The sequence below is a fragment of the Rana temporaria genome, chromosome 10 (assembly GCF_905171775.1).
Source record: "Rana temporaria chromosome 10, aRanTem1.1, whole genome shotgun sequence".
NCBI lineage: Eukaryota > Metazoa > Chordata > Amphibia > Anura > Ranidae > Rana > Rana temporaria.
Genome location: NC_053498.1, coordinates 141,811,277 through 141,824,112, shown reverse-complemented (window position 1 = coordinate 141,824,112; position 12,836 = coordinate 141,811,277). Strand labels below are relative to the sequence as shown.

Below are 12,836 nucleotides of genomic sequence, written 5' to 3'. Positions count from 1 at the left end.
TTTTATTACCTGAATTTTGTGTTATTCTAATAGTGTTCAGCTTGCATTAGGTTTTTTTTTTTGCTCTACTAATTATTTTTGCGCTGATTGCACCTTCTGCTTTTGTATATATATATTTATTTCATTGTAGTGTGACAACACCAACACACATGCAGTTAAGTGCGACCTGTTGGTTAAAATGTGTCAGGTAGGTACATTGGGCCAGATCCACATACATGTAGCTCGGCGCAGCGTATCAGAGATAGACATGTGCATTCGTTTTCGTTAGAATGCATTTTCGTCCGAAAATCAGGTTTTTTCGTTATCGTTTTAACAAACGATAACGAAAGTGCAAGAAACGAAAACCGAAAGATCCGACATAAAAAATGCTTTATAAAGAGATTTTGATTTAAAGCTCTCTGTCAATGATTGGAGTCATATTTTCACCAATATTCATAAAGGTTCTATCAATGTCCTTACTCAGGAAAATAATTATAAAATCTTTTCCAAATGGTATAGGACACCTCACATCATTCATAAATTCAGCCCTACCACTTCCCCTACCTGCTGGCGATGCAAGTCTGCCTTAGGGACTCTCCTGCATATTTGGTGGGACTGCTCCTTTATTCAACCCTTTTGGAAAGATGTTCACCGCATTATCCCTCTGATTACTTCCTACTCTCCAGATTTCTCCGCTGCCCAATTCCTACTACACCATACCACATTGCCCCATCACATATACAAAAATTAATTAGTTCTGCAACTGATTAATGCAGCCAAGCTCTGTATCCCGACGCACTGGAAAGACGCCTCCCCTCCTAGTATTTTGGAATGGTTTCGGAGAATTGAACGAACTGCAGAAATAGAGGATCTGATTTTTCAATCATGGGATTCCCCTAATAAATTTTGTGATAAATTGAATTGCTGGACAAACTTTACTAGATCTGCTGAGTTTCAAAACCTAACTCGCAATTCTAAACGTTAATTGAACCAACTCCGGTACCATCAGGCCTTTTTTTTTTTTTCTTTTTTTTCTTTTTTTTTTTTTCTTTCTCTCCTTCTCCCCCTTTTATTGTTATTGATACTGATTTTCTTTGTCTAAAACTTTCCATCATAACAACTTGTGATGTCCTTAGTTCCGGTCCTGATCGACCGCTTTAACTGATCTCATTTAATGTGGAATTAAAATGTATGTTTGAATGACTTATAATATTCTGTAAATATTATTGATCCGATACATTTAACCTATTGGATATCTTGGTGAATTTTCACATATGTATTGCTTTATTGTATGATTTCTTCTGAAATACTAATAAAATGTTTAAGCAAAAAAAAAAAAAAAAAATGCTTTATTTTCGTTTTCGTTGCGGTAAAAATTCGATATAGAGAGATTCGACATTATAGGGAAAAGATTCGACATCATAGAGAAAAGATTTGACATCATAGAGAAAAAAATCGACACTATAGAAATAATAGATTCGACATTACAGAGAATAGATTTCGATTTATGAGAAAATAGATTCGACATTATAGAGAATAGATTTCGATTTTATGAGAAAATAGATTCGACATTACAGAGAATAGATTTCGATTTTATGAGAAAATAGATTCGACATTATAGAGAATAGATTCGACATTATTACTAGTCATACAACATTAGAATTCTTGTAGGCGGAATAGTCGAATGGAAATGTACGATTCGACGTAAAGATTCGACGTTCCGTCGAATATTTTTTTTAACCATTAGACAGAAACCAACAAAGATTCGACGTTCCGGGGAATATTCTTTTGACCATTCGACAGAAACCAAGTATTATTGGATTTTCGGACGAAAGCTATTCCCCAACGAAAAACGAAATAAATCAAAACGATTTTCGGGAGTAACTAAATACATTTATTTTCCAAACGAAAACAAAAAACTAAACGAAATATTCCAGTCTGCACATGTCTAATCAGAGATACACTACGCCGCCGTACCTTACCTGCCGCATTTTCGAATCCTCAGCGATTTCGCACCGTAAGTTACGGCGGCGTAGTGTATTTCTGGCGGCCAATTTCAAATTGGGCAGGTTGGGGGCGGGTTTCATTTAAATGAAGCGCGTCCCCCGCGCCGAATGAAATGCGCATGCGTCGTCAAGAAATTTCCCGCCATTCTTTGCGCGAAATGACTTGGCAACGACGTCATTTTTTTAACTTAGACGTGAGTTACGTCCATCCCTATTCACGGACGACTTACGCAAACATTTTTTTTTTTTCAAATTTGGACGCGGGAACGACGGCCATACTTAACATGGCAAGTCTATGTATACGCGGGAAAAAAACAGCTTTAACTACACGCCGTTAAAAGCCGACTACAGACGACGTTAGAAAATGCGACGGCCGCGCGTACGTTCGTGGATCGTCGTAAATCGCTAATTTGCATACCCGACACGGAAAACGCCACCCAGCGGACGCCAAAGTATTGCATCTTAGATCCGAAGCCGTACGCCTGTCGGATCTAACCCAGAAGCCGTCGTATCTTGTTTTGAGGATTCAAAACAAGATACGACGCAGGAAATTTGAATCTGTCCCCTTTATTATTACTCTTTGTACTGCCATTATCCGTGTTCTGCTGTTATCTCAGTACACACATATTACACATATACCGTAATGCAATGAGTCAAAAAAGTTGCTGTCAGAAGTGGGATTTGAACCCACGCCTCCAGAGGAGACTGCGACCTGAACGCAGCGCCTTAGACCGCTCGGCCATCCTGACATTGTTATAAAACTCACCGGATCACCCGGAATCCTGATCAGCTGCTCCTGCCAACCAATTTGCTTCTTCTTCTGAATCTTTCCGCTTTCAAAGCTTAAAGTGGAGTTCTAATTCTTACAGGGGTGGGCCGACCTCCCGCTTTAACCGGTTGCCGACCAGCCGCCGCAGTTAAACTGTGTCAGGTTGGCTCGGCTGAGCGTACTTGGCTGAGCCTTTCAGCACACCTGCGCATGCACAGGAGATTTCCCAAACATGTTTAACCACTTTAGCTCCGGACCATTTGGCTGGCCAAAGACCAGAGCGTTTTTTTGCGATTCGGCACTGCGTCGCTTTAACTGACAATTGCGCGGTCGTGCAACGCGGCTCCCAAACAAAATTGGCGTAATTTTTCCCCCCACAAATAGAGCTTTCTGTTGGTGGTATTTGATCACCTCTACATTTTTTAACAAAAAAACAATTTGGAAAGAAAAAGCAATATTTTTTTACTTTTTGCTATAATTGTTCTGTTCTCGCTAGACATTTGCCCCTGGCGTTTATGTAGCTCCTCATACAGCTTAAGGCCCCTTTCACACGGACGGATAGAATGGTGCTTTTAGCTGCGGATTTTACTGCAGCTAGAAGCACACAATGCCTTCCTGTGACAACATTTTGTCATTTTGTTCCCTGCGGTTTTGTGCAGATAGAAATAATAGATCTCAATGCGTCCAGCTGCGAAATCCCGCAGCTATCGGTACATAACCGCAGTGTACTGTGTCAGCTGCGTTTGGTATGAATCTTGAGGGGGAACTCCATGCCAAATTTCAAATAAAAAACCGGCATGGGTTCCCCCTACAGGAGCATACCAGGCCCTTGGGTCTGCTATGGATTTTAAGGAGACACCCCGTACGCCAAAAAAACGGCGTGGGGTTCCCACCAAAATCCATACCAGACCCGTATCCGAGCATTAGCCCGGCCAGTCAGGAAAGGGGTGGGGACGAGCGAGCGTCCCCCCCTCCTTAACAGTGCCAGGCCGCATGCCCTCAACATGGGGGGTAGGTGCTTTGGGGCAGGGGGGCTCCCTGTGGGCCCCCCACCCCAAAGCACCTGTCCCTAAGTTGATGAGGACAGGGCCTCTTCCCGACAACCCTGGCCGTTGGTTGTCGGGGTCTGCGGGAGAAGAGCTTATCGGAATCCGGAATCCCCCAGATGCCGGCCCCCCACCCTAGGTGAACGAATATGGGGTACATCGTACCCCTAGCCATTCACCTGGCGGAAAAAAATGTAAAAAAAAACACTACACAGGGTTATTAAATTAATGTATTAGTCAGCTCCGGTGCCCCCCCTCTCTTCTTTAGCTCTTTTACGAGGGGGGACTGCTTCTTCGATGTTTTCTGGGGGGCGGGGGATTTGCCGGTCTTCACCGCCTTCGGGTTCTCTTCCGCCGGGGGGGCACTTTCTTCTTTAGCTCTTTTACAGCGGCCCCCCTCCCGGGCTTCTTCTTCGACGTCTTCGGCGGGGGGTGCCCGGGCTTCTGCTGCCTTCTTCTTCTCTTCTTCGATGTTGACACGTCGCTTCCTCCCGCTGTAATGCCGTGTGCGCGGCTCGCACCGATTTATATAGGCCTCTTATGACGTCACAGTCCCAGAATGCTCCGGGTGCATGGAGCATTCTGGGACTGTGACGTCATAAGAGGCCTAGGATGGGGGGCCGGAATCTGGGGGCCCCCTTATTAAAGGGGGCTCCCGGATTCCGATAAGCTCCCCTCCCGCAGACCCCGACAACCAACGGCCAGGGTTGTCAGGAAGAGGCCCTGTCCTCATCAACATGGGGACAGGTGCTTTGGGGTGGGGGGCCACAGGGAGCCCCCTGCCCCAAAGCACCTACCCCTCCATGTTGAGGGCATGCGGCCTGACACGGTTAAGGAGGGGGGCGCTCGCTCATCCCCACCCCTTTTCTGACCGGCCTGCTGCTCGGATACGGGTCTGGTATGGATTTTGGGGGGAACCCCACGCCGTTTTTTTGGCGTACTGGGTGTCTCCTTAAAATCCATAGCAGACCCAAGGGCCTGGTATGCTCCTGTAGGGGGAACCCATGCCGTTTTTTTATTTGAAATTTGGCGTGGAGTTCCCCCTCAAGATTCATACCAAACGCAGTGCTTGGTATTGGCAGGGATCCAAGTCGGATCCCCATTCAATATCGTGCCGCGGCTAAACGTAACCGCAGCTAAAAGCACTGTACAAATGCAGCTAATCGCTGTGCCTGGAGTCTTGAATTCCAGCAAAACATAAACATGCTTTTAGCTGCTGCAAAACAGCCGTTCGTCTGAAAGGGGCCTAAACCTTGCATCCTAAATAACCAAACTGTCTGTAACTTTGGATCTTCATTACGATGAACAGGTGGTGGCCATATAAGATGCATATGAATAATGGTGAAACTAGAAATAAACAAATAAATGAACATATAAGAATTATATGAACACAAACAAATGTATACTAGGCATATAGATAAACAGTCTTTATCATACCAGCGATGCTGCCTTAAGAGGATCAAGACTTGGGAATCATGTGGTGCAGGCTTAGCTGACTCCATGTGGACAGTCCAGTGGAAAAGAGATGAAAGAGTGGTGATAGGAAGTGAAGACAGTTTTCAGTAACACGACAGGAAATGTACATTACCATAGAACACTGCCCATCAACAGTCCTTTGTTAAGAGTGGCATCTAGTGGACGATATTTGAATTATAAATCCAGAAGATATTACTGTATTTCCTTGTAGGCCAAAGGCATGACAATAATAAATATCCCCAAAAGATATTTAAAAAAAAATGTTTTCCTCAGTTTAGTCCGATACGTATTCTTCTACATATTTTTTTTTTTTTTAAATCGCAATAAGCGTTTATTGATTGGCTTGCGCAAAAGTTATAGCGTCTACAAAATAGGGGATAGTTTTATGGCATTTTTATTATTATTATTTTTTTACTAGTAATGGCGGCGATCAGCAAATGTATTATGACTGCGACATTATGGCGGACACATCGGACACTTTTGACGCCATTTTGGGACCATTGTCTTTGATACAGCGGACAGTGCTATAAAAATGCACTGATTACTGTGTAAATGACACTGGCAGTGAAGAGGGGACACTAGGGGGCGTGGAAGGGGTTAAGTGTGTCCTAGGGATGTGTTCTAACTGTAGGGGGGATGGGCTACAAGGGACACGTCACTGATCGCTGCTCCCGATTACAGGCAGCTGTGATCAGTGTCCTGTCACTAGGAAGAATGATGAAATGCCTTGTTTACATCAGCATTTCCCCATTCATCCTCTCCATGAGACGATCGCGGGTATCCCAGCGGACATCAAGTCCGCAGGACCTGTGGTCGGGCTCAGGGAGATCGCGGCACTTGCGCGCCCATAATGCCGCATTTAAGCTGTGCCATTGTGTCGATGTATATCAGGGATCTTCAAACTACAGCCCTCCAGCTGTTGCGGAACTACACATCCCATGAGGCATTGTAACCTCTGACATTCACAGACATGACTAGGCATGATGGGAATTGTAGTTCCTAAAAAACTGTAGTTTGAGGACCCCTGATTTATATCATTATGCACTGGTCCTTAAGTGGTTAAATACAGCAAAGGTTAAAGTGATTGCAAAGTCTCCGTTTTTTGTCCATAAAAATAAAACTTACCTGCTCTGTGTAGGGGTTTTGCACAGAGCAGCCCTGATCCTCCTCTTCTCGGATCCCTCTTTGGCGCTCCTGGCCCCTCCCTCCTGTCGAGTGGCCCCACAGCCAGCAGCTTACAATGGGGGCACCCGAGCTGAGCCACAGCTCCCTGTGTCTATTCAGACATAGAGCAGCAGTTTGGCCCCACCCCCTCTGTCTCCTCATTGGCTAACTGACTTTGACTGACAGCAGCGGGACTGCGTAATGGGACATTCAGACGCTAACTGACACTGTTGACACTTTTTGGACCAGTGACACTAATACTGTGATCAGTGCTAAAAATATGCACTTTATGCCCCTGATGATATCACATATGACGAAACGTGTTTGCACATGACATTGCCACGCCTACAAATATGCACTGTCACTGTACCAATGACACTGGCAAAGAAGGAGTTAACATCAGGGACGATTAGGGAGTGTTTGTGTAATGTGTGAGGTGCTTTTACTAGGGGAAGTAATGGATTTTATTCCCTTCTTTGCGGAGAAAGAACATCTATTACCTCCCAACTTACAGGGCATAGCTCTGCCTTGTTTACATAGGCAAAACCCTTGTCCTGTGTAAATTCATGCTGATCGATGGGTGCCCACGGTACTCCATCGGCCGGCACCCAGTGATCGACATCTGCTGTGTTTAATCAGAGCATGGCCAGGCTGTGTAAGATCACGTATCTAGTACGTGAACTGGTGCAACTATCTTTGGTATATGGTTGGCAAGAAAATATAAATTTTTTTGTTTTTTTATAAATTTATAAGAAATGAAAAAACACAGACTCTTTTTCAAAAGTTTTCTGTGAAATACAGAGCCGAAATAGCTCAGTTGGGAGAGCGTTAGACTGAAGATCTAAAGGTCCCTGGTTCGATCCCGGGTTTCGGCAGATGTTTTTTTTTTTTATTCAATAGTTCTATTGGTTAAAAAAAAAAAAAAAACATCATTACAGACATTATCAAACTTATATGAAATATACAGTCTACAAAGCTCGCCCCCTCCTTCCTTCGCCGCCAGGCTAATCAAAAAGCAAAGCCTGCTTCACGCATGCCCAATTCATGAATTTTACAAATTAGAAAATTCATGAATTTTATGAACTGGAAAATGAGAAAATTCATGAATTTTACGAACTGGAAAATTGGAAAATTCATGAATTTTACGAACTGGAAAATTGGAAAATTCATGAATTTTACGAACTGGAAAATGAGAAAATTCATGAATTTTATGAATTGGAAAATTCATGAATTTTATGAATTGGAAAATTAAAAAAATCATGAATTTTACGGATTAAAAAATTCATGAATTTTACGAATTTGAAAATTCATGAATTTTAGGTATTGTAAAATTAGAAAATTCATGAATTTTAGGTATTGTAAAATTAGAAAATTCATGAATTTTACGAATTAAAAAACTTGAAAATTCATGAAAATAAGAAAATTCGTAATTTTGTAAATCTGAAATTCCAAACATAAGAAATAAAATCCAGAAATTTGAAATAATAACTAGCTAACTAAATAATAATATCTAACTAACTATTAAATTATAGGTATTGGAATTTCCTTACAAATTTGGCTGTTAATGAATGTAACTAATACAAATTTCCCCAAAGTTATAAATTATTCAAAATAACAGATGTCAATTTGAAAATTCATGAATTTTATGTAGTGGAAAATTGGAAAATTCATGAATTTTACGAACTGGAAAATTGGAAAATTTATGAATTTTACGAATTGGAAAATCCATGAATTTTACGAATGTGAAAATTCATGAATTTTACGAACTGGAAAATGTGAAAATTCATGAATTTTACGAACTGGAAAATTAAAAAATTCATGAATTTTACGAATTTGAAAATTCATGAATTTTATGAATTGGAAAATTTGAAAATTCATGAATTTTACGAATTTGAAAATTTTAAAAATTCATAAATTTGAAAATTTGAAAATTTGAAAATTCATAAATTCATTAATTCGTAAATCTGAAAATCTGAAAATAAGAAAGAAAATCTGGAAATTCAAAAGAATAATTAGCTAACTAAATAATAATAACTAACTAATTAAGTTATAGGTGTTGGAATTTCCTTACAAATTTGGCTGTCAGTAAACGTAACGAATACAAATTTATTCAAAGTTATGAATTATTCAAAACAACAGATGCCACATCTAAACGAAAGGAATTGAACAAATCAATAATAAATAATAATAATTTAAAAAAATATATTATTATTGTTATTTTCTATTATTAATTTGTTTCATTTGTTTTGTTTGTGGCATTCTTTATTTTGGATAATTCGGAACTTTGGATAAATTCGTAATCGTTACGTTCAGTAACAGCCAAATTTGAAAAGAAATTCCAACACCTATAATTTAATAGTTTGTAATAGTTAAAGCGGGAGTTCACCCATTTAAAAAAAAAAAAAAAAATCTCCCCTTAGCTTCCTGCTCGTTCGGTCTAGGGGAATCGGCTATTTATATTAAAATATGATCCGTACTTACCCGTTTTCGAGCTGCATCTTCTTCCGTCGCTTCCGGGTATGGGTCTTCGGGAGCGGGCGTTCCTTCTTGATTGACATTCTTCCGAGAGGCTTCCGACGGTCGCATCCATCGCGTCACTCGTAGCCGAAAGAAGCCGAACGTCGGTGCGGCTCTATACTGCGCCTGCGCACCGACGTTCGGCTTCTTTCGGAAAATCGTGACGCGATGGATGCGACCGTCGGAAGCCTCTCGGAAACCTGTCAATCAAGAAGGAACGCCCATTCCCGAAGCCCATACCCGGAAGCGACGGAGAGGATGCGTCTCGTAAACGGGTAAGTACTGCACATATTTTAAAATAAATAGCCGATTCCCCTAGTAATAACGAGCAGGAATCTAAGGGGGAAAAGTGCCCTCTAAGGGTGAACCCCCGCTTTAAGTTAGTATTAGCTAGTTATTTCAGATTTTCCAATTTTTGTTTTTTTTGGATTTTCGAATTCCGAGTATTAAAATTCGTGGATCGTCGTAAATCGCTAATTTGCATACCCGACACGGAAAACGCCACCCAGCGGACGCCATAGTATTGCATCTTAGATCCGAAGGCGTACGAAGCCGTACGAAGCGTACGCCTGTCGGATCTAACCCAGAAGCCGTCGTATCTTGTTTTGAGGATTCAAAACAAAGATACGACGCGGGAAATTTGAAAGTACGCTGGCGTACTCTGTCTGTGGATCTGGCCCTTTATTATTACTCTTTGTACTGCCATTATCAGTGTTCTGCTGTTATCTCAGTACACACATATTACACATATACCGTAATGCAATGAGTCAAAAAAAGCTGCTGTCAGAAGTGGGATTTGAACCCACGCCTCCAGAGGAGACTGCGACCTGAACGCAGCGCCTTAGACCGCTCGGCCATCCTGACATTGTTACAAAACTCACTGGATCACCCGGAAACCTGATCAGCTGTTCCTGCCAACCAATTTGCTTCTTCTGAATCGTTCCGCTTTCAAAGCTTAAAGTGGAGTTCTAATTTTTACAGGGGTGGGCCGACCTCCGCTTTTACCGGTTGCCGACTAGCCGCAGTTGCGTTTGGTATGAATCTTGAGGGGGAACTCCACGCCAAATTTCAAATAAAAAACCGGCATGGGTTCCCCCTACAGGAGCATACCAGGCCCTTTTCCTTTAAATACAGAGCCGAAATAGCTCAGTTGGGAGAGCGTTAGACTGAAGATCTAAAGGTCCCTGGTTCGATCCCGGGTTTCGGCAAATGTTTTTTTGTATTCAATAGTTTTATTGTTTTTAAAAAAAAACATCATTACAGGCATTATCAAACTTATATGAAATATACAGTCTACAAAGCTCGCCCCCTCCTCCTTCCTTTCGCCGCCAGGCAAATCAAAAAGCACAGCCTGCTTCACGCATGCCCAGTAGGGGACCATCTGTGAAGCCAACATCATGGGCTCCCTGGAAAGGTAAGTGTCATAATATTAAAAGTCAGAAGCTACAGTATGGACCTTTCATTTTTCGTGGGGGGAGACATCCTCTTTAAGTGCACTGTCATGGTAAAATGTGTTTCATTTTATCTGTTTTTTGGGGTTTTTATTTTTTGTTTTCCAGGTCATTCGTTATGATCGCAATTCGTAAATTCATAAATTGGAAAATGCATGAATTTTATGAATTGGAAAATTTGAAAATTCATGAATTTTATGAACTGGAAAATTAGAAAATTCATGATTTTTTTTAATTGTAATATTAAAAAATCCATGAATTTTACGAACTGGAAAATTTGAAAATTCATGAATTTTACGAATTGTAAATTTCATGAATTTTACAAATTGGTAAATTGGAAAATTCATGAAGTTTACGAACTGGAAAATTGGAAAATTCATGAATTTTATGAACTGGAAAATTGGAAAATTCATACATTTTATGAACTGGAAAATTGGAAAATTCATGAATTTTATGAACTGGAAAATTAGAAAATTCATGAAAAATTTGGAAAATTTGAAAATTCATGAATTTTACGAATTTGAAAATTCATGAATTTTACGAACTGGAAAATTAGCAAATTCATGAAAAATTTGGAAAATTTGAAAATTCATGAATTTTACAAATAAGAAAATTCGAAAATTCGTAAATTTGTAAATCTGAAATTCCGAACATAAGAAATAAAATCCAGAAATTCGAAATAATAACTAGCTAACTAAATAATAATAACTAACTAACTATTAAATTATAGGTATTGGAATTTCCTTACAAATTTGGCTGTTAGTGAATGTAACTAATACAAATTTCCCCAAAGTTATAAATTATTCAAAATAACAGATGCCAATTTAAAAATTCATGAATTTTATGTAGTGGAAAATTCATGAATTTTACGAACTGGAAAATTGGAAAATTCATGAATTTTACGAATTTGAAAATGTGAAAACTCATGAATTTTACAAACTGGAAAATTTATGAATTTTACGAATTGGAAAATCCATGAATTTTACGAATGTGAAAATTCATGAATTTTACGAACTGGAAAATGTGAAAATTCATGAATTTTACGCATTTGAAAATTTGAAAAATTCATAAATTCATTAATTCGTAAATCTGAAAATCTGAAAATAAGAAAGAAAATCCGGAAATTCACAAGAATAATTAGCTAACTAAATAATAATAACTAACTATTAAGTTATAGGTGTTGGAATTTCCCTTACAAATTTGGCTGTCAGTAAACGTAACGAATACAAATTTATCCAAAGTTATGAATTATTCAAAATAACAGATGCCACATCTAAACTAATGGAATTGAACAAATCAATAATAAATACTAATAATTTAAAAAAATATATTATTATTATTGTTATTTACTATTATTAATTTGTTACATTTGTTTAGATGTGGCATTCTTTATTTTGGATAACATTGGATAAATTCGTATTCGTTACGTTCAGTAACAGCCAAATTTGAAAAGAAATTCCAACGCCTATAATTTAATAGTTTGTAATAGTAATTAGCTAGTTATTTCTGATTTTCCAATTTTTGGGTTTTTTGGATTTTCGAATTCCGAGTATTCAAATTTACGAATATTCAGAAAAATTTGTTAAACAGGCTTTTGTTAATTCGGATATTTCTGAATGAACTAATTTGTCAATAAACTAATTCAGAACAAATCGAATTGTACATGTTTAACTATTATTACTTCTTGTACCTTCTGTCATTATCAGCACACAACCTAATATCATGTTGCATTGTAAAAAAACGTTGCTGTCAGAAGTGGGATTTGAACCCACGCCTCCAGAGGAGACTGCGACCTGAACGCAGCGCCTTAGACCGCTCGGCCATCCTGACATTGTTATACAGGTCTTCGGAGCCGCCACAGTCCTGATCAGCTGCTCTTGCCAACCAATCCACGTCTATCCTTGACTGTCAAAGTTTAAAGTGACACGCTAAAAAGAAATGATATTAACCATTTCACCCCCGGAATTTTTTACCTTCTTCCTGATCAGGCCATTTTTTTGCGATACAGCACTGCATTAATTTGACAATTGCGCGCTTGTGCGACGTTGTACCCAAATACAATTGATGTCCTTTTTTTCCTACAAATAGAGCTTTCTTTTGGTGGTATTTGATCACCTCTACAGTTTATTTTTGCGCTAGAAACTAAAAATTACCAACAATTTTGAAAAAATAAACTGTATTTTTTACTTTCTGCTATAAAACATATCCAATAAAAAAATCGAATTTCTTCATCAATTTAGGCCAATATTTATTCTACTACAAATTTTAGATAATAGAAAAAAAGTCCAATAAGCGTATATTAATTGCTTTGCGCAAAAGTTATCGCATTTACAAAGTAATGGGATATTTTTGTGCTTTTTTTTTTTTTTTACTAGTAATGACACTTTTTTGGGAACCAGAGACATTATTACATTGATCAGTGCTAAAA

The 12,836-nt window shown here is 39.2% G+C and overlaps 1 protein-coding gene and 5 non-coding genes across 6 annotated transcripts in view; 3 read left to right on the top strand and 3 right to left on the bottom strand.

Annotated features, from left to right (window-relative positions):
• LOC120915878 (olfactory receptor 1G1-like) overlaps window positions 1-7,670 on the top strand; it is a 63,505-nt gene extending 55,835 nt beyond the window's left edge. Inside the window, exon 4 of the mRNA XM_040326689.1 lies at window positions 7,503-7,670. Within this exon, the coding sequence (XP_040182623.1) occupies window positions 7,503-7,670 (168 nt within the window). The remainder of the gene's footprint in view (window positions 1-7,502) is intronic.
• On the bottom strand, window positions 2,652-2,734 carry TRNAL-CAG. The gene has a single exon. It is a non-coding gene; the product is annotated as a tRNA-Leu (tRNA).
• Window positions 7,243-7,315, top strand: TRNAF-GAA. Its single transcript has one exon. It is a non-coding gene; the product is annotated as a tRNA-Phe (tRNA).
• A 2,068-nt stretch (window positions 7,671-9,738) lies between the features above and the next one.
• TRNAL-CAG lies at window positions 9,739-9,821 on the bottom strand. The gene has a single exon. It is a non-coding gene; the product is annotated as a tRNA-Leu (tRNA).
• A 271-nt stretch (window positions 9,822-10,092) lies between these two features.
• TRNAF-GAA lies at window positions 10,093-10,165 on the top strand. Its single transcript has one exon. It is a non-coding gene; the product is annotated as a tRNA-Phe (tRNA).
• Window positions 10,166-12,155: 1,990 nt separating this feature from the next.
• Window positions 12,156-12,238, bottom strand: TRNAL-CAG. The gene has a single exon. It is a non-coding gene; the product is annotated as a tRNA-Leu (tRNA).
• Window positions 12,239-12,836: the final 598 nt, after the last annotated feature.